Below are 26,609 nucleotides of genomic sequence, written 5' to 3' on the forward strand. Positions count from 1 at the left end.
ACAGAGACACAATCAGATGACTTATTACCCCGCGATAATAACTCAATAGTCCATGGAAAAACCTTAAAGCAGAAAGTACAGCGACCACTGTAAAAAGGCTTACAGTATTCAGTTATGCCGCATGAACTGATCAATAGATTATTGCGAGGGAACAAAAGAAAAAAAAATTTCCCATGTCCCCTGGAGGCCTCCGTAGAAGAGATGAGAAAACAAATATATCGCTGTACTTTACTTATTTACTGTGTGGCTAGCTCCATAGCTAGCTCACTGTGTCTTACTCTGCAGTTGTGGAGTCACAATATCTGGGATCATGAGCGCCCCCAGCGATGAGGCAAGAGAACTGCCTGCCTCACCTCGAGTCTGTTCTCTGCCGTTTCTGATCGCTCCTCAGCACACAAAACACAATACACGCACAGTTAGTGACAAAAAAAAACACTGTACATTATATACATAAGCGAAATTATGGAAAATCAGTCCATATATTAAATGTTTCTTAGCCATTTTATTGCTGGCGTACAGACAGGACGAACTTGCTCTCATAGAATGGCAGCCAGTGCAGTTAGCTAGAGGTTGATCAATCCCAGGTGAGGCTCAGCTTCCTGCTGCCTCACCGGCTTCGCTTCTGAGCATTTGAATGGGAAAATACGAAAATCCAGCGATTTTTAAGAAAAAACTAATCAGAATTGGTTAAGCTAAGTAAAAAATAGATACTTTATAGTACAAACCACAGGGTGAAAATAGCAATAAATGATTTTATTATTATATATTATTTTTCCATGATGAGACTTGAGGCTCTGCCTCACCTGCCTCCCCTGTTTTATGTTTTTATGAGTTGTGCTTCTTACTGTGAGGTTTTGAGTTTTTTCTGTGTTTATTTAGGTTTCTGTGTTCTGTGGAGTCTCCATGTTGTCCTGTTTCCCTCTTGATTGTTCCCAGCTGTGCCTTGTTTCTCTTGATTGTCTCCCTGTGTATTTAAACCCACCTGTGTTCCTTGTTCTTTGTCGGGTCCTTGTCTTGTCAGTCGTATCTAGTCTGGCTGTCTAGTTGCTTTGTCTATGGTGATTCCAGTTGCTACCAGTTTTTGAGCCTTAGCCTTCCGCTCTCTCTGTGCTGCCTGGTTTTTGGACCTTGTATTTCTGGATTATTATTAAAATTATCATTTCATTTCCTAAACCTGGGTCCGCTGCATCTACCTCACCACATCGCCTCCGCATTTTATGACACTTACATTCCATTCAAATCCTCCCACAGCAATGCCTCCAGCTGCTCCTGTTCCTGCAAGTCCAATGAACAAACCGCTCCCAACATTACTTGACATCAGGGAGGCTCCAATCTGTTAGTAAAATCATACAATAAAGAGGAACAAGAACATTTTAGTTAGCTTAATTGAATATATTGGTTGCCAGTCTAATCAGGTTGATTGTATTTTATTGGTGGATATATTCTCCATGCACAGTCAATGTCAAGGCTTTTAAGTAGAACCTGGAAAAAACTTGGGTCTGCTGGAGGTAGAACATGTCTAAAGTGGCCGACAGGTGCAAATGCGCAGCAAAAGAGAAAACATGCAAACAAAAGAAAAGACACACCCCCGAATTAAATGCAGCAAACAAAAAAGAAAACACCCCCGAATTAAATGCAGCAAACAAAAAAGAAAACACCCCCGAATTAAATGCAGCAACCGTGCGAAGGAAAAAAAACGGACTCAGTTGTTTTTTACTCTTTATTTCTGTATTATTCTTCACCTTTTGTAATAAAGGTTGTTCCATAGTAAAGAGAAAATCTGTCTGATTCTAAAATGTTTAATGTATACAAGGGATATTATTCATTTTCAAATACTCTCCAGATCTCAGGTAGTAAGACATTACAGTTAAATAAACTATGTTTGAAGGCTTAACTTTAATCAGTCAAACCCATTTGCTCAGGAATAAATTAAATACTTTACTTAACCTAACTTAATATCTACATGGAGCGCCCGGTCAGCTGACAGCTTGCGAGTGAAGCTGGCTGTTAATGCAGCGGGAGAAGACATCTCCGAAAACGTCGGAGCAATATTGGAAGTAGGTGATTTATTAATGAACCGAGCAGATATTTCAGATCTATACATCTACATTCTCGCCTAAAAACATTGTAAAAAATAATTTTGTGTAATTTTAAGTGTAATACAGCAAAAATTATTTTGTCGCCATTGCTGCTTTTCTGAACACCCGCTTTAAAGGATGCAGAGCCTGAATTCGGACACAGCTATTTTTTGTTAGACTCCCCCTAGTGGTCTGGAGCACTTCCGTTTTCAACACTTTTTGTTTGCCGCATTTAATTCGGGGGTGTTTTCTTTTTTGTTTGCTGCATTTCATTCGGGGGGTGTCTTTTCTTTTGTTTGCATGTTTTCTCTTTTGCTGCGCATTTGCACCTGTCGGCCATCGTAAAAGTTGCATTTGAAACATAATCAATGAAACTTTAATTAATATTCTGATGTGTAATGCTGACACTTGACAACATGTAATGTTTCAATTGTTGAATGTGTGTTCTATGACTTTGTATTTTTGTGTTTTTAATTATGTAAACTACCTTGAACTGTCTTGTTGCTGAAAGGTGCTATACAAATAAAATGTGATTGATAAATGTTTAGTTTAAATGCTGTTAATAAAAGAGCAAATTTGCATTTCATAGGCAGTGTTGTCTGTGATTTCTCCGTTTTTCAAATTCAAATATTTTATTGATCTCAGAGTTAAATTAATTGTTGTAATTAAGATTTATTCAAGATTCTTCAAGAGTCTTAAAGAGTTATTGAAGATGGCGATTGCTGTGGGCAGGAAGGGTCTTATGTAGCAGTCTGTATTACAGCAAATTTGTAAAAGCCTCTGACTGAAGACACTTTGTTTTTCTAAGACAGTCTGATGAAGAGGATGGTTAGAGTTGTCCATATGTCCATAGATTTTATATAAAAACCTTTTTGTACCATCATCTCCAGAGGTTCCACAGAAGCCTGAAGCAAAATGTACCAGGCTTGTATGGAAGTAGTCGGGGGTGTGAAAATAATACTTGAATTTAATATCATAAGCAAAAGAGGAAAATAGAAACTTCCATGTTTTAAATTTTTTTACAATATGAGCAAGCCAGGAGGGAACACTTACTATCTCTGCATGAAAATGTTTGTACTTACTGGCCACCAGGTCATGGAACGACCAGCCAAAAAATATCCCCCCACCGTGGTCCGATTAGCTCGCACTGATGACTGTTAAACAAAAAGATATACATTAGATTAGTAATACATTTTTCCAGTTCTCGTGGCCTTTATTTGAGAGTGGTGTGAGAGGGAAGTGGGTTGTGAGAGGGGGGGAACATGAAAAAAAAATAGGCTACGTTCACACTGTAGCCTGAAGTGACCCAATTCCGATTTTTTTGTCAAATCAGATTTTTTTATGCCGTTGCCCTTCATATTTCCAAATATATGCGACTTGTATGCGATCTGCAACGTGAACTGCAAACAACCTGAAAGTTTCCTGCATATACAGTAGAGGATGCAATAATGTCACACACAGAGAGCATTCTCAGTGTTTTGGCAACTGCCATAAAAAAGTAGTGCCCAGTGTTTGCGGAAGTAAGCATGGATGCTTATGGTGGAGCAACGTATCTTACGATTTTGAAGTTATCTGGCCAGAGTAAGCACATGAACAACTCAACACTTATTACAGTCCGCCATGGTTGTTTTTCTCCCTGCTTGGGCATATGAGGACACAGAATAGTGACATTTGTAGCGTATGTGGGAATGTGACCTCGGTTTTCCTTTTTTGGAGTTCTATGTTTTCTTTTATATTGTTTTGATTGCTTATATTTTGAAGTTTTGTATTTTTTTAGGTTTAGTTGAGTTAAACTTTTGAGTTACTGTTTTGCATGTTTTTCTGATTGGTTATTTTTGAGGTCACGTGCCCGGATACCCAGAGAGGCCCACTGCACCGGCGCAGGTGCTATGCATCGGCTTAACTAGCATGGAGATTGGGAAGGACAGGAAGGAGACGAGACGCGGCTAGAAAAGGAGTAGACGGATTTGGGTGAGCGGGTTTTGTTGGAGCTGGAGGACAGTACATGCAGATCGGCGGACTATACGGAGAGACTGGTCGCCGTTGAGGAGCGGGCGGCTGGATCCTAGACGAGGTCCGCCAGGAATCGGAGGATTGGCCGGGTCGAGCCAAGAGGGGGCTGAACGTGGTGGAGGACCGTGCCCTTCCTTCTTTATCCAGCTAAGGACAATTATAGACTTGTTTATTGACTGATTGTCAAGGACTGCCTGCACCTCCTTCTCTTGGATTATTGTTTTTTAAATAAATTATTGTAACTTTACGGGTTTGTTTAGAAACTGTTCACAATTCCTGAAGTCATTTATTGGTACACCACTCGGGTGCCACACGTATCACTCACATTCAGGTCAGATGAATGTGACCTGGACTTTAGGTCACATTTGAAAGGATCCAGGACTAGTTGAACATGTTGGCCTAAATATGTTGCAGTTTTCCTATCACCTAAAATATTGCTGTTTGTGATATGCTCAGAGGACATGGGAAAGCTCTCATCTACTAAGATCAGCTGTTTTTCCCTTCTTTTTTTTCATTGTTTCATTTCCGAAGCTGAAGGCAGCAGCAGCAAACACCAGCTCCTAAGACCAACTCTGTCCTCTTCTGTTTGGTCCTCCTCATCTTCATCACCTCTTGTGATTTCTACATTCTGATTGATTTCAGTGTGCTCCGGTTCAAATTAAAAAGGCTTAATAATCACTGTTTTGGCTGGAGGACCTAGGCAATTGGACCGTTACATGTCATTTACCCAGAATGCATTGCAGTGTGAACAACATGATGACATTCCTGTGAAAATATTTTATTAAAATTTATAAAAACTAAATAATGTACAGCATTATTATTGTATTGTTTTTACATCTAAAATAAATATTTCCCAAATGAGGTCTATTTTTATAACTAATCGTGGATCCCTTTTGTCGGGATCCTGAGGTTTTGTCAGCTTTTCTCCACCAGAGGGAGCCTGAGATGAGTCAGCGGCTGCACACCTGTTCTCCATCACTCATCTAGAGGAGTATAAGTGGAGGAGGATGCTGACACTTCTCTGCCAGAGTGTTAGCCAGTAATGGTACCGGCTTACCGTGAGCAATTTGACCCTAGACCTGTTCCGATTCTGACCACCTCCTGTCTCTGTGTTCGCAGCTACCCTGGACTGAGTTTCCAGGCCTACGACCACCCTCGAGTCGCCCAAAGTCTGCCTGTCCGTCCTCTGCCGCCGCCTCCACTGTCCTCAGTCCTCAACCCGCTGACCAGCCTCTGGATCCTCAAGATCCTCTCCGGGCCCAAAACTCTCCCGGAACAGGTAGAACCCTCGATCTCCACCAAACCACTATTCCCTGGATCAGGACTAATCATCTCTGTCCTTCCCTAGTTTCCCTGTGACCAGCCAGACGAACCCTGGATTCCATTTTTGTTGTTTAAACATTCACTGTAAATAAATCTCACATTTGTATTCCCTGTCTCTGGAGTGTTTCTGCATGTGGGTTAGAAAACTCGACACCAACATGACAGAACACTCTGGCCAACAGCCTAGCCCCGCAGATTCACTCCGGAGGGCTTTGGAGCAGCAGCATGCTCTCATTCAAAATCATGATGCCGCCTTACAAGAGCTAAGTAAACGCCAAGCCGAGACAAATCGCACTCTGCATGAGATCGCAGGTTTTTTGCAAAGATCCAGTTCACAGGCTGCCGCTGCCGTTCCCGCTGATCCGGCTGCGCCTGCTGCCACTCCGGCTCCTGCCTTGGATCCGAATCCTCCTTCCAGGTCAGAGAACACAGTCCACTCCACAGTTTCTGATTTCCGCCCATCCCTGCCCGAGAGATTCTCAGGTGAAGCAAGTAAGTTCAGAGGCTTTTTGTTTCAATGCTCCATAATTTTCAATCACTCTCCTCAGAGCTTTTCTCAGGATGGAAGAAAGATTTCTTTTATCCTATCTCACCTGTCCGGTAAAGCATTGGAGTGGGCGGAAGCTAAATATTCATCCACAGTGGATTATGGTTGTACGTTTGATGATTTCATAAAGGAGTTTAAACAAGCGTTCAACCAAGATACTGATAAGACAGCAGATTCCCGTGGGTTGTTAGAAATCAAGCAAGGTAACCGGACGGTGGCTGACTTCGCTATTGAGTTCCGGATTAAAGCGGCTGCTTCAGGCTGGGGACAAACGGCGCTTAAGAGCGCTTATTTTCATTCCCTAAATGAATCTATAAAAGATGAGTTGGCAACATTAGATGAGCCGAACACTTTGGAAGATCTGATTCGACTGACTATCCGCTTAGACAATCGGCTGCGTGCCAGATCCAAGGCTAAATCCAAGAGCCGCGTTTTCCCAGTCACAATGCTACCTGAGAAATCTAATGAAGCTGTTTCCTCGTCTACAGATCTCGCTGAAGCAGAGCCGATGCAGATCGGTCACACCCGACTCTCGCCCGAAGAAAAACAGAGGAGGTTCAAAGAAAACCTCTGCTTATACTGTGGCGAACCTGGACATTTTGTGTCCACTTGTCCCATTAAGGTAAAAGCAGGGGTCCGCCAGAGGAAGTGAGGAGACTGGCGGACCATCTTAAAACTAAAAATCCTCCTCGTCTACTGTTACCTGCAACTCTGTTTAATAAAGATCAGTCCCTCACTTTGTCAGCCATGATTGACTCAGGTTGTGAGAGAAATCTAATCGACTCCAATCTGGTCAAACAACTAGCCATTGAAACTTCTCCCCTGACTAATCCCCTGAGAGTTTCGGCGTTGGATGGTAAACGACTACCCCACATAACGCACCAGACCAGACCTCTAGATCTTTTAATTTCTGGAAATCATAGAGAAACTATATCATTTTTTGTTTTTCCTGCTGCTAGCTCACCTGTAGTGCTGGGATTTGATTGGCTTCAACTCCACAATCCACATATCAACTGGTCTAAGAAACATGTAGAGTCCTGGTCCATTCCTTGTCATAGCTCCTGCCTCCGTTCAGCCGCCCCTCCGAGTCGGTCGCCGGCAAATCGTCAGGAGGCTGACCCGCCCGACCTCTCTACCATTCCACCAGACTATCATGATCTGGCTCCGGTGTTCAGTAAATCTAGTGCTCTATCTCTCCCTCCGCACCGCCCTTATGACTGCGCCATCGATCTCCTCCCGGGAGCGCCACTGCCTAACAGTCGGCTTTATAATATTTCTAAACCGGAGAGGGAGACCATGGAAAATTACATCAACGAGTCTCTCGCGGCAGGAATCATCCGACCATCTTCTTCTCCACTTGGATCAGGTTTTTTCTTTGTAAGTAAGAAAGACGGTTCTCTGAGACCCTGTATCGATTACCGGGGGTTAAATCAAATAACCATCAAGAACAAATATCCGTTGCCCTTGTTAGCTTCGGCTTTTGAACCGGTTCAGGATGCCACAGTTTTCACCAAATTAGACTTAAGAAACGCTTACCACCTCCTCAGAATCCGTGAAGGAGACGAGTGGAAAACGGCATTTAAAACACCCCTGGGACATTTTGAATATCTAGTCATGCCTTTCGGTCTGTCTAATGCACCCGCTTGTTTCCAGGCACTAGTGAATGACGTTTTGAGGGATTTTTTAAACGTGTTTGTGTTCGTCTACCTTGACGACATCTTGATCTATTCCAGGACCATGTCTGAACATCGGAGACACGTTCGCTTAGTTCTTCAGCGACTTTTGGAAAATAAACTGTTTGTCAAAGCTGAAAAATGTGAATTTCATCGCTCATCTGTTACCTTTCTGGGATTTGTGCTCGAGGGCGGGCAGGTGAGACCATCAGAGGATAAAATCAAGGCGGTTTTAGACTGGCCCACTCCTGAAAACAGGAAACAACTCCAGAGGTTTCTGGGGTTTGCCAACTTCTATCGAAGGTTCATCAGAAATTACAGTCAAACGGCCCTACCTCTGACAGCGTTAACTTCAGTTAAGAAGACATTTTACTGGTCACCGGAGGCTGATGCAGCATTCAAAAGACTCAAAACTCTGTTTTCTAACGCACCTATCCTCATTCAACCTGATCCCTCCAAACAGTTCATCCTGGAGGTGGATGCATCCGACTCCGGGGTGGGAGCTGTACTATCTCAACGTTCTGAATCTGACCAGAAAACTCATCCTTGTGCGTTTTTCTCCCGCAGACTCACCCCAGCCGAACGGAACTACGACGTTGGAGATAGAGAGCTTCTCGCCATTAAATTGGCTTTGGAGGAATGGCGGCATTGGTTGGAGGCCGCCGAGCATCCCATTTTGGTATGGACAGATCACAAAAACCTCTCCTACATTCAATCTGCCAAAAGATCAAATCCCCGTCAGTCCCGCTGGTCTCTATTCTTTTCTCGCTTCAACCTGATCATTTCATACCGCCCAGGATCTAAGAACATTAAACCAGATGCTCTGTCCCGACTTCACGCCTCTGATGAACCTGAAACACCAGCCACCATCTTACCTGCTAGTTGTACTGTAGCCACAGTCACCTGGGAAGTTTCAGACCTAATTAATCAAGCACAGACCTCCGAACCAGATCCAGGCACGGGCCCGCCTAATAAAACATACGTTCCGTCTTCGGTGAGGGCGAGATTAATTCATTGGATGCATACCACAAAATTCTCCGCTCATCCTGGGGTCAGTAGAACTGTGGCCCTGATTTCCCGTCGGTTCTGGTGGCCATCACTTCATAAAGACATTAAGGAGTTTGTCCTGGCCTGCCCTGTTTGCGCCCGGAATAAAGCATCTCATCAACCTCCCTCAGGTCTGCTGCATCCTTTACCCATTCCCAAACGGCCATGGTCACATATCGCTATAGATTTTGTGACTGGGTTACCTGCGTCCAAGGGCATGACCACCATACTCACGGTCATTGATCGATTTTCTAAGGCCTGTCACCTTATTCCTCTTAGGAAACTTCCCACTGCTCTTCAGACCGCTCGGCTTCTGGTTAAGCACGTTTTCAAACTGCACGGTATCCCACAAGAGATACTTTCCGACAGAGGGCCTCAGTTCACTGCCCAGGTATGGAAACATTTTTGTGCTGCCCTAGATGCAAAGGTTTGTTTAACTTCTGGTTACCACCCCCAGTCTAACGGTCAAACTGAGCGTATGAATCAAGAGCTGGAGTCAACGCTCAGGTGCATCTCTTCCACCAACCCTTCTGACTGGAGTCAGTTTTTGCATTGGGTGGAGTATGCACATAATGCGCATGTTTCATCTGCTACTGGTCTGTCCCCATTTGAAGTCTCGCTAGGATACCAGCCTCCCCTGTTTCCGGCCGACGAGAAGGAGATTTCGGTCACTTCAGTCCAGCACCACATCCGCCGGTGCCGCTCGATCTGGAACAAGACAGTAGCGGCTCTGAATCGTTCATCCGACCTAAACCGCCGATTTGCAGACCGGAGAAGACGCCCAGCACCCACCTACACGCCGGGACAGCAGGTTTGGCTGTCCACCAGAGACATTCCATTGAAATCTATGTCACGAAAACTGTCTCCTCGTTTCATTGGCCCGTACAAGATTGAGTCTGTTATCAGTCCCTCTGCGGTGCGTTTACATCTGCCACCCTCTCTCCGTATTCATCCCACATTCCACGTCTCTCAGATTAAGCCCGTTCTGTCCAGCCCGTTGTGCCCTCCTTCCGACCCCCCTCCTCCCCCCCGTGAGATAGATGGGCACCCGGCCTACACTGTCCGCCGGGTCGTGGACTCCCGTCGTCGGGGCCGAGGCTGGCAGTACCTGGTCGACTGGGAGGGCTACGGCCCGGAGGACCGGATGTGGGTTCCGGGTTCTTTTATTTTGGATTCCTCCTTGGTCTCTGACTACCGTTCTTCTCTGCCCTCCTGTTCGTCTGGACCGCCGGGTGGCGGTCGTTGAGGGGGGGGTACTGTCGGGATCCTGAGGTTTTGTCAGCTTTTCTCCACCAGAGGGAGCCTGAGATGAGTCAGCGGCTGCACACCTGTTCTCCATCACTCATCTAGAGGAGTATAAGTGGAGGAGGATGCTGACACTTCTCTGCCAGAGTGTTAGCCAGTAATGGTACCGGCTTACCGTGAGCAATTTGACCCTAGACCTGTTCCGATTCTGACCACCTCCTGTCTCTGTGTTCGCAGCTACCCTGGACTGAGTTTCCAGGCCTACGACCACCCTCGAGTCGCCCAAAGTCTGCCTGTCCGTCCTCTGCCGCCGCCTCCACTGTCCTCAGTCCTCAACCCGCTGACCAGCCTCTGGATCCTCAAGATCCTCTCCGGGCCCAAAACTCTCCTGGAACAGGTAGAACCCTCGATCTCCACCAAACCACTATTCCCTGGATCAGGACTAATCATCTCTGTCCTTCCCTAGTTTCCCTGTGACCAGCCAGACGAACCCTGGATTCCATTTTTGTTGTTTAAACATTCACTGTAAATAAATCTCACATTTGTATTCCCTGTCTCTGGAGTGTTTCTGCATGTGGGTTAGAAAACTCGACACCAACATGACACCTTTAAATCGGATATGTATCAGATATCCTGGGTCGCATTCGAAAAAAATCCAACATGTGTTGTTCAGACTTTCATGAAAAGATTAGATACAGATTGCATTATGTCAACAAAATTGGAATTGGGTCACTTAAGGCTGCAGTGTGAACGTAGCCATAGTCTCAAAATACTTGTGAATGTGTAATACTGGATTTGTAATCCATGTAAGCATCTTTGTGTGTAACTTTAGATAGTTGTATCTTTGAAACATAATTTGTAAACTGCAAAAAAATTGTGCGTGACTCTGGGTACTTGTAAATATGTGGTGAAATACATATAAAAATATTAAAGGATAAAAACACTAGACTCCAAGCAAATATCAGATGACCCAGCTTTCCACCAGCATTCAAACACACCACTTACGCACAAATCTGAGGCGGTTGGAAGCATGAAATGAGTCTCAAAAATCCTCCTGCACTCGTAACCGGATCTGTGTGTAAATGTAGTTTTGTCTGTGTGTATCAGGGAACTCGTGCATACTTATTTAACATGTGTAGGAGAAAGTTTGAATTCATAATTATCAGATTTGTGAGGTTGAAGTTAAAAAAATCTGTGTGTAAAAATGTTATGTTTGTAGAAATTGTAATTGTGTGTGTTGTCGAGAAAAGTCGAGATCAGCCCACTTCCCCATGCTGGAGATTTTAGTTTAATAGTAACAATAAATAAAGTTACCTTTAAAATTGATTACACAGGTAGGTAACATCAAGACCCAACAGTAGAGTCAGACGGTAATAAAATTAATCTGGTTGTTATTGTGTCCTTTAAACTTCACTTTAATTCTACTTTTTTCTACTTAATCATAAAAATTCATAGTCATGAAACAGGAAGAGCAGGCTTCCTGAAGAAAGAGGAAATAAGTTTTCAGCCTGCATATGTATAAAAATAGTTCAGACTACTCCTTATTTCAAAGCATTAAAGGTTTAAAGAATAAAATCTAAACATTTTGAGTAACTGGATAAAACCTGGAGGAAAATACTTTAATAACTTATAGTTAAGCCAATAATTAATATTGGTTTAACCAATGGTTGATATTGGTTTGATTATAAGAATATTTATACTTACTCTTACACTTGTGGAAGTACTTACAGGTGGAAGAAGTAACTGTAACTTGGTATCAAATAATTAGAATAATAGATTATTCCTGGTTTCTTTTCAGAAGTGTCAGTATTAACTCACATTATGATTAAGAGTAACTAATAAGTTATGGTTATTATAATAAATGAATGCTGATTCAGAGAAACTAAAAGGTTATAAATGTAATTTTGACATTGAACTGGAAATGGTGTAAAATGTGTAACTGTAATTAAAGATCACTGATGTTGTGTTGGAGGTAGATGGTGGTAAATGTGGGTATAATTATGCTTTTTGAAAATAAAATAACTTTTGCAAAGTTATTAGGCGATAAATTAGTTGTGTAAACCTGAATTATGCGCTCGGTTTATTAACATATAGCTTAATTACAAACATTCTCGGACGTGTTCGGACTTAGCGCTCCCCTCCAGCCGCCGGCTCGTCTCGCCCGCTCCGTCAGTTGACCGGGCGGAGCGGCTCGTTAAGCCGAGAGAGAACGACCGTCTCCGGCACATTGCTTTCAAACTCCCGCTGGTTTTCGGCAACGAATTAAAAGCAAAACTAAGACAATATCTAATGTTAATGTTTGCTCATTTTATTATTATTGTTACTATTAATTACAAATACATTTATTTAAAGTTGGTGCTGAAAGTTAGTTTGTGTTAAGTTTTACTTCTAAATTAAATTATATGTGTCATTTTATTTTATTAAGTGCTATATTTATTTTTAGGAACATAAAATTACTCTGAACATTTGAAATTGCTGGCTAATTACAAGTTATTTGCAGTTGAGACAGCTATAAGATTGAATTCAGTCATTCTTAAAGTTTGATTTGTGATTTTGTCTTTTCTGATAGATTTTGTAATTTTACATCCAGGATCTTCAGGAGAATTAAGCGAAACCCAAACTCATTGTTCTCAACGAAGACCTTCTGCATCACCAAGAACATGAGTCTGCTCCCTCAAGGTATTGAAGCTCAGAAGAAATGTTCTCTAAAATGTTTTCATGCTTTCTAGTTACTGCAACATTTTAACACTAACTTATGTTTGATACAGAAGATGATGTAGCCCTGACGCTGCTGCCAGTACTCCTCCCTACTTACACATTTGGGAGTAGAGTTTCAGACCCATCAACCTGGAAGTTCAGAAGGTTTCATTGATATCCAGCCTGTAAGTCAACATTCATCTCTGAATCATGCTCAAATTGTTTGCTGTTTATATAAGTTCATCACTAATGGCCTGTTTTTTCTGTCTTCTCTCCATCAGGTTGGGACAAACCTGGTGGTGCATCTACAAAATGTGACAACCTGTATGTCCTCATGCAGGGAGACAGGCAAAATGCTAAAGTGTCGTTAAAAATGCTCCTTGTTTAATGGCTGAAAGGTTTACTTGTAGTTTGCTTTAAGACAGACTTTTTTTGCATTAAATGTTTTCTAATGTGGAGTAACAGATACTTCTGGAGTTGTAGCCAAATGAATTGAAGTGATTTAACTACTTATGTTTTGTAACTTTTGTAAATGAAATCTGCTGGCTCTATATTTGTATCATGTGGAAATAAAAGAAGCTTTAAATTCATATGCCTTTTAATCATTTTTTATATAGTGAAATTTAAAATATTTTTTTTAACCCAACTATAGTGGTATAATAACCCTTGTGTTGGGTTATGAATTTCAACCCAATTTTGGGTCAGTTTAACCAATTTAAACAAGTCAATTTAACCCAACGTTTGGTTAGTTGCCATGACCCAATGTGCTGGGTCAAACCCTCAACCCAACCCAGTTGGGTTAAAACAACCCAGCGTTGGGTCGGTCCATATTTGACCCAGTGCTGGGTTACGTATTGGGTTATTTTTAACCCAGCAGTTTTTACTGTGTAGGTGTAAGGTCAGGGGAAAAGAGGAACTGATGGGAGAGCAGAGGTGACCAAGGCCTTATTGTTGAACTTTAACTTTCCTAAGAAAAGGTTGGGCAGGCAACAGACGTAGGACTGTTGAGGAACCCGGGGTCATTAGAACAGACATCATGTCATGTTTCCAAGACAGTGATGGATATGAGATCATCTGTCCAAGCAGTCAGCCAATGAGACAGGCACAGCAACAAAGCTAGCCAATGTAAATGCACCAAAAGGGTGGATAAACCCTTTATAAGGTGAGTGCAAAAGAGGAATCTTTGGTTGGATCCTCCAGGCAGCTTCGAGCCAAGATCGAGATGGACAAAGAACTCTGCAGCTGAAGAAGAGCCGGAGCCACAGAGCCAAAGACTGTTCTGCACATGGGGACCAACCCGTTAGCCCCGCAACATGTGGCTTCAAATTGTATTTCTCTCATCAGCTGGGTTCGAGACCCCAAAGAAAAAGACCAAGGCAAAGATGAAGATAAAGACAAAGGCAAAGAGGAAGAACTGGTGTGTTCCTTCCATGAGACCAGCTCGTCTACATCTCAACGAATCAGAAAGATTGTAAGACGAGGAGAAGGGAGCTACAGAGCTGTAGGACAAGAAGCTGAGGACCACTACGCGCATGAGGAAGTCACCCTAAGATCCCAGACCTGCCGCTCTAAGTCAGTACTCTTCCTGCCAGCACCCAAGTCCTGTGTGATCTCACCATCGAAGCAGAGATGGAAGCTCATCAGACCTGTAGGGACGTTTGTCCTCAATGATCAGCGCTGTGAGCCTCCTGCTGCTGCAACACCTTCTTCATCATCAGGCGAATAGGATTAGGTTAATTAAGCTGACCTGACCCTTGCAAAATTGCCTTACTAATAAAATAATTAGTATTAAGAAAATCTAAAAGATGTTGTGGACATTCAATTAATGAGTCACCTTAAAGTTCTTTGATGGTTGTAAAATAGCTATGAAGTTTGATTCTGGGAGGAAAAGGTGGAAAATGTTTTATAGGTTGCTTTTAGCCCAAAACTAAAACAACACCCTTGGGACTCGCCCGAGTCACTAAAACCAACCTGGTTCAGTAACAAGTGCAAGTTGTAATAAAGAGAAAGAGCGACCGTTAACAGGTGTGCTCTGTGAAACTAGCTGGCTGCAGGCTGCTCAGTCTGGCTAATTCACAGGGGGAAGAAGGTGGGACATCTGGATGAAGGTCGTCAAAAACCAGGCTGGTCTTTCTCGACGCCAGCTTAATCAGAGTTTACTTCAGTTCTGGACAGGGTAAATCTCGGCAGATTTAGGAAACTAAATTCACCCGTTAGATGGAGAGCTGGTAGCACATCTCCCTCCTCTGACAAGGGGAAGTAGAGAGAGGGAAGGGCAGGTGGGTGTTGCGCAACAACAGTGTGTACTTGTATTTGTAATTTCTTAATATTTGTGTATGCATTTGACCACATATTTACAAGGACCTGGAGTTACACACAAAAAAATGCTGTTTGTGATATACCCAGAGGAGATGGGTGAGGATGCGTGCACATATTGCATCCTGCTTGTGAACTAAGCCCGCAAAAGTCAGGGGACAAACCGTCAACTATCTTTTCTTTTAAAATTAAATCGATTTTTAAAATTTGACTGTTAAGAAGAAATATGATTGAGGTTGACAAATTGTGCCTTCCCCTTCATCTTTTTATTTTTTCAACAGCCGTGTGGTAGCAAGACCTAAGTTCTTTGTCAGAGCAACCTACCGTAATAAACATTTTAAATAACCATAAAAATAAAATCTATTTATTTATAAAATCCTGTTCACGTTGAAACTTTATCTTCTTTTTACTTGCCATGTCTTATTTCAAAGTAAAGGAGAAGTCCAATATGCAGCATTCAGAGTCGTGTTGAAAATGGAGGCTTGTGAAGAGGAGCGTGGTTTCTTCCAAGTTTCGTCTTTAACCCAACCGATGGGTAAATCTACCCAATCCCTGATCCAACAGAAGTGTCCAAGCTGTAGACTTCCGGTAAATTTCTGACCCAACTTTTGAGTTATGAATTTTGATCCAATATTTGGTCAAACTAACCCAACCTATGGCCCATCAGCTTCAACCCAGAAATTGGGTTATGAAAATAACCCAGCAATTTTTACTGTGCAGTTTACAAATCATGTTTCACAGATACAACTTCTTAAAGTTACACACAAAGACTCTTACATGTATTATAAATCCAGTGTTGCACACGCACTGGTATTTTGAGACATGCAGCAAAGGTCAACGGCCGGGACTCAAACCTGTGACACATAACTTCAGGTATTTTAAATTAACTTAAGAATAACATTTTACTGTAGATTTTCTCACCCCACTGATATTTGGATTTATGTTCCTTCTCAAGCTGCAGAGAAGTCACACACTGTTATAATGATTTCTCAAGTTTGTTTGCATTGTGTTGTTGATTTTACAGCAATCCTTCATGCTTGGTATGAGGGATTGCTGTAAAGTCAATGATACAACACAAGAACTACATGCTAGTCCAGGAGGAGTGAATGCTGTGAATCAATGACTCGATGCAATCTGCTGGGCTTCCTTAGATAGAAACCTACTTTGAATTATTAATTCTGTGATTTTTCTCTCGTTTTAATGGTTAAAAATTTAGACTTATTGTTTGCAGTTCATACTTTCCTTGAATATTTGTCTTCAAAGGTTCAAAGTCTTTTCCATGGCCAGCATGTGTTCGTTATGCTGCAATAGCCAGCCACACCCTATCCTCACCACTGACTGACTACTGACCAGTTCTCTGTCTAACAGGTCCGGAAAATCCCTAAAAACCTGGGTCTTACCCTCTCATAGGTCCACTAGGGAAGTTCTGTTTAAACTGGCGGCGGAGAAAACTCGTCTAGCTCTAACTACCTTCAGTTCCAGAAGTTGCGGCCCTCTTCAGTTGAGAAACAGTCGCCAGAGTAGCCCTCACTGACGCTTAGTTTCAACAACCACTCCTGTTAACGGTAGCTTTTCTCCTTAAAATAACGTGCACTTGTTATCGGCTAGATTGGATTTAGTGACTTAGACATAAGTCCCAGGGCCATTATTTATTACTCACCAAAGGAAAGTACGAAGCCACCATATTTCTAGAATCATGCATGTAGATTTTACTTAAAACCAGGAGAACTCTCAATAATTAATGACTCAATTAATTTCAATGTCCACAACTTCTATTGCTATTTTATTATATATATTTTATTAAGCAAGCTTTAGCAGGGGTAAATGACAAGCAAACTCAGTTAAGAAGAAATTATAAGACTTTAACTAATAACAATCACAAATCATAATTTTAATCATTTCCTATCTTCTTTCTTATCCCTAACCTGTGTCACTATTCTCACTGAGCGAGGCTTTTAGGGGCAGGGCAACTCACACCCGTTGTTGGTTGATCTTGGCAGCCGAAACTCTCAGTCGTCCTTGGTCAGAGTCTCTGTCCTGATAGGGCAAAGTGCTCCTTCGGAAAAACAGCAAAGCAGATTTGTCCAATTTCTTTCAGACGAACAGAACCTTCATCACTTGGTGACCTTTGTCTTTTCCCCAAGTCGGCTGCGGTCGAATAGAAATGTAGGGTGGAGGCAGAGGAAACGGTCGGATTTCAGGGGCCAGGGCTGGGGCTGACGGATCTTGTCCTTCTTTGCGGCGAGAAGTCTCAACTTTTCCCTCGGTCCCAGGGTGTGGTCCTCTGCTTGATCTTTCGACTGCGTCTTCTTGTTGACTCTCCTTCAGCGCCGCGGACTAAGAACCCCTTCCTCCTCAGCTCGCTGTCTTTTAAACCCTCTTGGTCCCCAGTTGCATATGGGAGAGGTCTTATGACTCACCCTTTCCGATTATCTCATCGAAAAGTACCCGTCCTGCCCAAACCTTGCTCCACCCTGGATCTGGTAATACACAAACCTCCCTCTTTGGCGTCTGGCTGTTGCAACCTCTTTGCAACACTTCTCTCTTTTCTGTTGGTCATCTGGCAGTTATTACCTTTTTTGGCTATTTGTTCTGAGGCCTCCGCCCAGCCAGCTCAATGCTCGTGACATGACTCACTCTTCTATTTTCCTGTGCTCAACTCTACAATCTCCTTATACTGTACCATGAAACACAATCATCTCAAAACATATAATCGTATATAACAACTAAGTTGTTACTGTTACTGCAGATCATGAATACAGATTACACATTTCAATTATACATTACAGACATTGTGATTACAATACATCAATCATTTCAACTATTACACAATTATGTATTTTGTATTTCATTTCTTTAATCATTCTTTAAATCAATACAAGATTACTGTTACTCCCCAGGCCTTTACCCTGCTTTCTGCGTGTACCTAGAGAGATCTCACCAGTCCATGCCAGTTTTCTTGACACCCCCTCCTTGAGATCGAACGGTGCGTCGCAGAAAATGAAAAGCCCGATCAAAATAATTCCAACACATCCCCACTGTGGATAGTCAGAATGTCTCTTTCGTAGCAGGTGACGGGCGAAGATGACGGTGTCCACGTGTCAACAACCTCGTACTCCGTCAGATTCGATGGCGGGGAGATCCAGGTTTCTGCATCCAGCACTTCATTCACTGTGGAGCTACACGGCTCAGATAAGTCGCATTGCTCCAACAGTGGTGGTGGAGGTGGAGTGGATTCGCCCACCTCCAAATCTGGCTGTGTGGCAGCTGGGAAACCACAGCATGCCTCCAACTCCTCAAGCAGATCCTGAAAATCCTTAGCAAACGAAGGAGACTGTATCTGACAAATGCAGGTGGTGGTGGAGTCTGTCTGACTCCCTTGTTCCGCGTGTGAGGCGAGAGGTATATCCTCAGTCTGGCATGCCTGGTGAGATGAACTGAGAAACTCAGCTTGGGTGCCCTGGTCGTGAGTTGCAATGCTGGTCTGACATCCGACGTCCACGTACGTATCTGGAGATGCCGGGCAAACTGGTGGAATGGGATCACCCACCGCCACTACTTTGCCGTCCATAAGGTGCAGAGTGAAAAGGCACTGACGGGTGATCTGATTCTCCCAAAGCTTCTGAACAATGGGTAACACTCGGCCACTCTCCAAAGGCGACGTCTGAAGTGCGTCATCGGTCTGGCCCAACGCAGAGGTCCACACGACTTTATGGTCCCGTTCCAGGGATCTAGACGTAGAAGCCGCAATGTAAGGCAGGTCCTCCCGTCCATGGAGGCAGAGGATTGCCGTTACATTTTCAAGGTGTACGCAGTCGTGACACCAACGGGTAGACGATGCAACCCATATGAATCCAGAGGATTCTGCGGTCGTTCCACATCCCACGCAGCAGATCGGTGCCTGAAGAGAAACAGCAACCCAGGTAACTTTATAATTAGTAGTTATCGATTAGCTTTTACTCATAATGGGGAAAAGGGGTGAAAAAGCAATAGCAAGAGCATATAAAGGGAGCTGATCTAAACTCGTGTGCCTCTTTGAGCTGCTAGCCATGGGGAACGTATCACAGGGGGAACACTCTCCGACACTTGTGAGTCCTGATTCTGCCCAGAAGATGTGTCATGAAATATCGCCGCATGGGTCATAAACCATACAACGATGGGTAGAGTGGACGTCTTCTTCATCCAGTAGAGAATCACTAAAACTCCCCACCCTGTCGCCCAAATGGTTAAGATCGCCCATCTTCGGAGCCAACGGCGTTTGCCTTGACCTTTGATGGAGAAAGCCTGGTACGCCAAGTAGATGAGGATGGACGTCGCCAGAAGACCCTCGACGATGGCGGTGAGAATTTTCAGTGGTGCAGCGCGGTCAGCATGGGTTCCTCCACAGACCAGCTCCATTATTAAGGCCGTCGTGTCGATGGTAAGCCAAAGACACGCCACAGCTCCTCTGCGCCAGTTGATGAGGGTTCGCCCCATCAGATAACAGACAAAAAGGGAAGGGGCATGCTCCCATCTTCGCATGAGGATGGGTCGTAGAAGGAGCTTTGCATATCCTTGGAGCACGACGAGCACTCTTAAAGGTTGCCCAATGGTCCAAGACCCGGTATGGCAGTAGACCACCCAGGCGAGGATGAACCCGACTTGTTCAAGGGTACTCACTTGGATTGGCTCAAAGGTTGGAGTGGTAGCAGAGGAGTTGGTCGTAGAGTTGGATGACATGATGTTCCCCTGGTAAGTTCTTGGTTTGAATCCGGTCTTGACAGCAGCTCTGACGAACGATGACTGGCTCGTCGGCACACAGCAGCGTCCCTTTATACAGATTCAGGCTCCTCCTTTGGGGGGAGGGGCTTGTGATCCCTCCCCTTGCAACGACAAAGTGCTTTTAGCCACACCTCTAGGACAACCTTGCCTACTATTAAGGTTACGGCTATGCCTAGGAGGCCCAACAAATATGGCCACAACATACTCAGAGCGTTGAGCAACCAGTGCTCAACAATGGCAAGGCCCCCACCTACCACGCTCGTGACTTCCTCCACTACGGTTGTTACGGTGGTTGTTAAGGTGGAGCCCAAGGTTTCATACCAGCGACAGTCATGTCGTTGGAGGCCTGTCCCACACTTTTGCCAGATCTCCTTAGAGATATTACATGTAAGGTTAGAATAAAGGAGGTTAGGTCCCACCCAGTCAAATCCATTATCCACCACCCCATCACACAGACTCTGCCGGAACGCATGTCCTTCAGCTAGGGCGATGAGGGTGTCAGGGATAAAAGGAATTGGAAGGTCGAGGATACTTTTGCGCTTCTGGAGGTGATATCCCAGAATTGCATCCGTGCAGGTTCTTCCGCTCACGAGTGCTCTCCGCCATTTGCCCTGAATTTTCCTCCACGTAACCTCTGAAGCATGGGTTGCATACTCCTCTGCATAGTGTTCCTTGCAGTAATCACCCCAACCTCGAAGCTGGTGACAGGATTCCCTGGCTAGCCCAATAATGCACTCCGTGTTGTTACGTGTGCACGTCATGCGCCAAGGCCGTGGGACGACGTAGTTGTCGGGTCTCCAAAAAATCCCCGGCCAAATCACCCGGTCTTTGGAATAGACTGTGGCAATGTACTGGTATTTGATCCAATAGTTGTCGGATTCAGTGAGACAAGGTATAACCCAGGCTTGTAGTTCTTCTTCTTGGAGTCCCCACCATTCCCAATCCCACGCACGGTAGTAGTCCTCCCACCAAGCTCGGAGAACCAACTTGGCTGTAGGGAAGGTATTAGGATTGGGGCAATGATATTTCCAGGTGGAGTAAAAGGTGTTACTGGTTTGCCAAAGGTCGCATCGCGGAGAGGACAAAGTCTTCACCCAATCAGTGTCGTTAAGGCTATCAAAAATTCGTTTGGCTACACACTTGTCAATTTTTGCAAAGTGATCTTTTGGAGCATTCAGCAGATCATCTGGAGTTGGAAGAAGCTGTACACGCATGTCGGCCACATGTGGTCCTTTCAACCCGGCAGGGGAGCGGACAGCTCCTTCTGGGAAATCTCCCTTGAAGTATACTTGTTTATCGATTACATAAGTCCATGGGAACGAGTCATTCAGCCAAGTTTCGATCTCCGTGCGCACTGCACTCAGACGAACCCATGAAAGTGTCCAATACTCTTTCAGCGCCAAAGCAATGTAATTTTGGCTGTTGCAAATGTAATATTTGTTCCACAGGCATGGACTCAACAGATTAAACTTAGTTCTATAGCATTCTAGCTCATCGAGCTGATACATGAACCGTCTGGGTCCTTGTCTAATTAAGAAGGCTGTAATGTTTGTCCAGACCAGCCCAGGCAGCACTGTCGGTTGCGTTCGAGTGACGTTGCTGGCGTTCCTGTTCTTGAACAGCGTCGAGGTGTCCACTACCTCCTCTTCACAATTTAAATGATAATCTCCCCAGAACTCCCCTTTTGGGAGCCAAGCTTTGCAGCCTGAGGATCTATGCGGAGCCGAGTAAATTACCTCATTGTCCCAGTATCCTTGAAGCGGCAACAACTTCAGGGGTCGGCAAGCCATGTTGCAGTGCCATTCGGGCATGCCTCGGTCCGGATGGATCCAGTTGCACCTGACGGTCCGACGTTCTTTCCGCACTATACAGAACACTTGGACTGATAGGAATGTAAATGTCTGCTGGTTTTTCCCTTGAAAGATCAGTGGAAATGTTGATCCCTCCAACATTATACAAGCCATGATGTGATGGAGGAGCCGTCACGAGCTGGGACTTAATTATGAGTCCGTGTCAACATGCGTACACATATATACATAAACCTACACAATCACTAACAACTTCTGTTCCAGCTTAGACTGATGCGGTTCATCGTGGGTGCACACGTGGTGTTCCTGCTTCGGTTGGCATCATCCTAACTTGTTTTCATTTCCAAACATTTTACTAGTTTTGTTTTCAAGCAGAGTCATTTCCGGGTGTGGCGCGCCAGGAGTCGGGTGATGACGTCATCGGAACATACCGAGTGTTCTCTATTAAATTGATTATTGTATGTTTTTATTATTATAATTTTGTACTCTTTAAGAGTTCATTTGAGTTAGAAGTAATTGTTTTGTTTGCTTGATTGGTCTTTCTGTGGGCGGAGCCTGTGGCTTTAAAAGCAGGGCTCTGCCACAGGGAGGCAGTCTGTGGCTAGACTCCTGCCATATCACAGTGAAGGTGATGGACTCTTTTCTTGAAGGTACTGTTGTTTTGTCTGTTTTTAACCTGCCTGGACGTCCCTGTATATATATTCTTCACCTGCCACCTTTTTGCTCACTTGAAGAACTGAATAAATTTCACTAAAGTGATCTCTGGCCTTGGGCAGTCATTTTTTGTTTGTCCAAGCATAAGAGAACCCCGTCACACATGAATTATTACAGCAGCTCAGTTTAGACCCAAAATCACTATCAATATAATTTGGCATTTGATATTGATACCAAATGATATCAATACCAAATTTTATCCCTCACTTAGGGTGTCTTCACACCAGAAGAGTCTTTTTATCCATTGTGGTTTGCTTTACCCCAATGTCCTAATTAATACCCTAACCCTAATGCACGTCATTTATAGGAACAATGCATAATCAGTGCTCCTATAAATGATGGGGGCATGAGACAACACAGACCCAGAAAAAAATAAGCTTGAAAGTGCATTTTGAATGCTAATAATAGCTCACTCAATCCAGATTTTTCGCTGTGAGCTCTGCGTGCGGATGAGAATTTGAAAGAGGACCAACATCACCTCAAAAAGTGGGTTTCAGCACCAGGGTTTGTTTGAGTGTATTCACATCTGCACAAAAGGCCCAGACTAACTCTGATCCATTCAAACTAGAACAAAAGTGTCAGGAGTGAATACACAGTTAAACACATAGAAATAATGTACTGGCATACTATGTTCATCAGTACATTCAATAAATTTGGGATTTGTTTTAGTATCTGAATACTAACTCACCTTAGTTTATATCATAAACATGTGTTTGAACCATATGTTAAAGAGCTAAGCAGAATTAAACCTGAACACTTGTCAGCACAATTGCTTTTGTTTCTTAAGACAAAAGAATTAGTTTTCATGTGAGAACTGGAAGACAATTTTAAAGTCTCAAAGTTATCGGAACAACAAAACCATTAAAACCATTACAATGCCAGAATGACACACAGAAAAACTAAATTTAGGTGTGTAAATGTTCTGTGGCTCATCTTACCCATATTCCAGTCACCATGACTATAATAAAGTAAATGACAACAACAGCAATGTCTGCAGCATCCACACTGAGACTGTGGCTTGGGGGAGCATCTGTGGTAAATCCAATGGAATTCCAGGCTGTATATTAAAAGAAAAACAAAAATAACTTCACTTTGTAATACCTTGTTATAACTAAAATATTGATAAATTATTAAAAAAATAAGCTTAAGAAAACGGCTTGTTTATTCTCCTGGGTTGTGCGTATAGCTTTTAAAATGATTAGAACTGTTACACATTCTTTGGCAACCCCAAAGGCAAATTCTTCTCCATGTTGCTTTGATTTCAGCTTCATTTTGCTGCATCTATAGAGGGACGTTGCTTCTTATGTGAGGTGAACTGTTGCCAAGTCACTCAGTGCAGGGGCGTAACTAAATACTTTCTCAGGTGTATGCGAACATGTCATGTAACTTAAGTTGTCCAAAAAAGTATGTTGAAGTACACTTAGTATACTTTAAATTGTGCTTTAATACAATTCAAATACTATTAAAATACACTAAGCACAAAATTAGTTGTTCCAAAATGTCACACTTTAAGTTAACTAATCCTAAGTGAACTTGAAGTATACTCATGATTAGTCTGACTTAAAGTATGCTCAAGTATGTTAAAAATTTAACATGCTTAGTATATTAATTTTCACCAGGGTACATAAAGCAATTTACTTCAAACGTTATTATAATTCACTTAAAAAAAAGGGGGAAAAAATTCTAAAAATAAACAAATGTTATTTCAAGGTAAAAACATTTAATTGAATATTTATTTGTCAGTGCTCCCTTAAGACGAGGGCTATTTCTGGAACTTCTCCCCGGGTGACTGACACGGTCCCCTCGGGCTACCAGGTGCCCATGAGCACCGTGTTGGTGACCCCTGCTTTTCATAGCATAGAGTACCATGTATGTAAACAATGAAAGTGTTTAATTGAAATATAATTAGAGTCTAATTATTAGACACTATTTACAAAGTACTTACAAATATTATTGAAATGTATTTATTTTGAGATTTATTAAGGTTTGCTAAAATATACACAAAACCTATTTTAGTAAAAGTAGAACTTCAGAAAAGTATTGTTTGTATATATTTGCAATATATTTTTTAAATGTACAGTTAAAATATACATTTGTACAAATAGCCTACATGCAAAGTCTATTTTTAAAATTATTATCCAAAGTATAATTTTAGTAATATATTTCAGTAGAATTTAAAGTATATTGTAGAAAAAATATACTTTTAGAAATTGTACCAAATATAAATTTTTAGAGTATTAGAAGCATGTTGTTAAGAATGTATTTATTTTTACACTTCTCGTGTAATCTTAATAACTATACCCACTTGATGGCATACTAAAAATGTACTTCAGAAAAATACAGTATATTTAAAATATACTATTGTATACTATAGTATACACATTTTTCACCAGAGTAACCCTCCCTGAACAATTACTGCAGTGTGTATTACACATGAAAATGTTCATACAAATCCAGTGCAGTTAAAGAGCTCTGGTTCATTGTTTAGGATTGCTGTGTAATAATAATAATAATAATAATAATAATAATAATAATAAAATTGGAAAAACAAATGTTCAGACCTGTAGCTGTACTGGCTGCCATGTTGAGGTTTCCAGTAGATGCAGATCCTTTTTTTGTTGTATCACTGCTTCTGTCTGAGTAAAAACTTGCTTTGTTCAACTGACAAACTTGGTAAAATGCAACTATGTGTAACTAGTCAATGATTAATTTGCTTTTATTGAGAGAGTCAAAAGTCACAAGTTACCCATTAGCCCAAAGATATCTAACAATGTGTCTTTCACACAGCAGATGTTTTCTGAATATTAGTGGCAACTAAAGAATGTTTGGCAAACAGTATATTAATTTTAGATCATTAACCTAATGCTAACATTGGATATTCTGAATAAGTAGAATGGTTTTCAAATGATGCCTTCATTCATTGAGAACAAGACAGTAAAGAAAGACACAAATCAGATGTGTTCTGGTTTTGTGTAGTTGTCTTCTATGGCTTCACAAAGCTTAACAGCAATGTGAAGTAAGAAGTGTTATCTTCTTATGTCTGATATAACAAATATGTAAATAAATACATACACACATATAAAAACATATATACAAACAAATACATAAATAAATGAAAATATACAAATTTCTATCCCCAAATAAAATCTTAGAAGCAGAAAGAAATTATTTTGTCCCCACCACAAAAAACAGAAAATAATATTACTGGCCTTTTTAGTACAACAGTACCACCCACCTAGTGGACAAACAAATATACAAAAACAAACAGCTAGAACGTTCATGTCTGAACATCAACACATTTAAAATGTTACACATACTTGTAGAAGACTGTAAAGAAAGACACAAATCACATGTCTTGTGGTAGTTGTCTTCTACGGCTGTAAGAAAACGACCATTAAAAAATAAATAAAGTATTATAGTAACATTTAAGAATATTTATTAAGCAATCTACAATCTGGTTTATTTCAAAAGAGGAAATATTTGTAAAAGACGTAACAAAATATTAGTAACTTTTTACAATGTAACTTACCCTCACAAAGCTTACCGACAATGTGAGAGAGAGGAAGTTAAGTACACAAGTAGAACAGAAAACTTGAACTAAACTATCTATTTATTTTAAGTAAATAAATAGATGGATAGATAGATAAATAAATAATAGTGGTGTAAAGTTGTAATTTAACAAAGTGCATTTTTGACTCTGTTACACTCACCCCCAATGAACTGTATCAACATTGAGCTACAACTACATAGGACAACTGGGTTGACAGCAGCAACAGAATCTTCTTTAGATATAGCAACCAGGGGAGGACAGCTGGCCAAGGCCAGCCCGGGGTCCGGATTCCAATAGCAATAATTTGTTTAGGTCAGGCTCACATCAATTTTCTGCCTTCCTTGAAAGTCTCGCTGGTGTTTCTCAATGGCAAATCCAAACAGTCAAATTTAGGGTCTCCCGCCTGATCCGTGCGAGCAATGTTCTTCAAGGTCACACCATATCCATTGAGTCCGAGATCCGCTGCCCAGCCACGGTCCTGTTCCAGGATTGCACCCAGTCTGCAGCTCAGGTCCCGTATCATCTCAGTCTGATTGTTGATCGCTCTGCAGATCCCATCAACCGGACCCTCAGCCTTGAAGTTGCCAAAACAGCAGCCAGCATCTTCCGAAATTTCCGATATGCCAGGTACCCGCCAATTCCAATGAGCAGAAAACCTGTTATCATAAATCCAGCTTTTGTTACGCTTTCTGGGTTGAGGCCTATGAATCGCCTAGAAAGAGATGGGAGACTATTTAAAATGACCCTTTTGGTTTTTTAAGTACATATTACATTTTTAGATTAGATCCCTGTGAACTACCAAATATGTTTTGTAAAGGTATTACTGAAATATTTCTC

The 26,609-nt window shown here is 42.3% G+C and overlaps 1 protein-coding gene and 3 long non-coding RNA genes across 4 annotated transcripts in view; 3 read left to right on the forward strand and 1 right to left on the reverse strand.

Moving 5' to 3' along the window:
• slc5a9 (solute carrier family 5 member 9) overlaps window positions 1-26,609 on the reverse strand; it is an 83,984-nt gene extending 57,375 nt beyond the window's left edge. Inside the window, exons 1-4 of the mRNA XM_088005205.1 lie at window positions 24,784-26,609; window positions 23,161-23,279; window positions 3,161-3,232; window positions 1,229-1,333 (exon numbers count right to left, since the gene is read on the reverse strand). Coding sequence (XP_087861331.1) covers window positions 1,229-1,333; window positions 3,161-3,232; window positions 23,161-23,279; window positions 24,784-24,805 — 318 coding nt within the window. The 5' untranslated portion in view covers window positions 24,806-26,609. The remainder of the gene's footprint in view (window positions 1-1,228; window positions 1,334-3,160; window positions 3,233-23,160; window positions 23,280-24,783) is intronic.
• Window positions 4,995-5,520, forward strand: LOC106914469 (uncharacterized). Its single transcript, XR_015762739.1, has 3 exons — window positions 4,995-5,136; window positions 5,211-5,370; window positions 5,440-5,520. It is a non-coding gene; the product is annotated as an uncharacterized LOC106914469 (long non-coding RNA).
• LOC148160047 (uncharacterized) lies at window positions 9,954-10,471 on the forward strand. Its single transcript, XR_015762741.1, has 2 exons — window positions 9,954-10,089; window positions 10,164-10,471. It is a non-coding gene; the product is annotated as an uncharacterized LOC148160047 (long non-coding RNA).
• On the forward strand, window positions 12,247-13,212 carry LOC148160048 (uncharacterized). Its single transcript, XR_015762779.1, has 2 exons — window positions 12,247-12,808; window positions 12,905-13,212. It is a non-coding gene; the product is annotated as an uncharacterized LOC148160048 (long non-coding RNA).

This window comes from Poecilia mexicana, unplaced genomic scaffold (genome assembly GCF_051168715.1).
Source record: "Poecilia mexicana isolate PSO_F unplaced genomic scaffold, ASM5116871v1 scaffold_4, whole genome shotgun sequence".
NCBI lineage: Eukaryota > Metazoa > Chordata > Actinopteri > Cyprinodontiformes > Poeciliidae > Poecilia > Poecilia mexicana.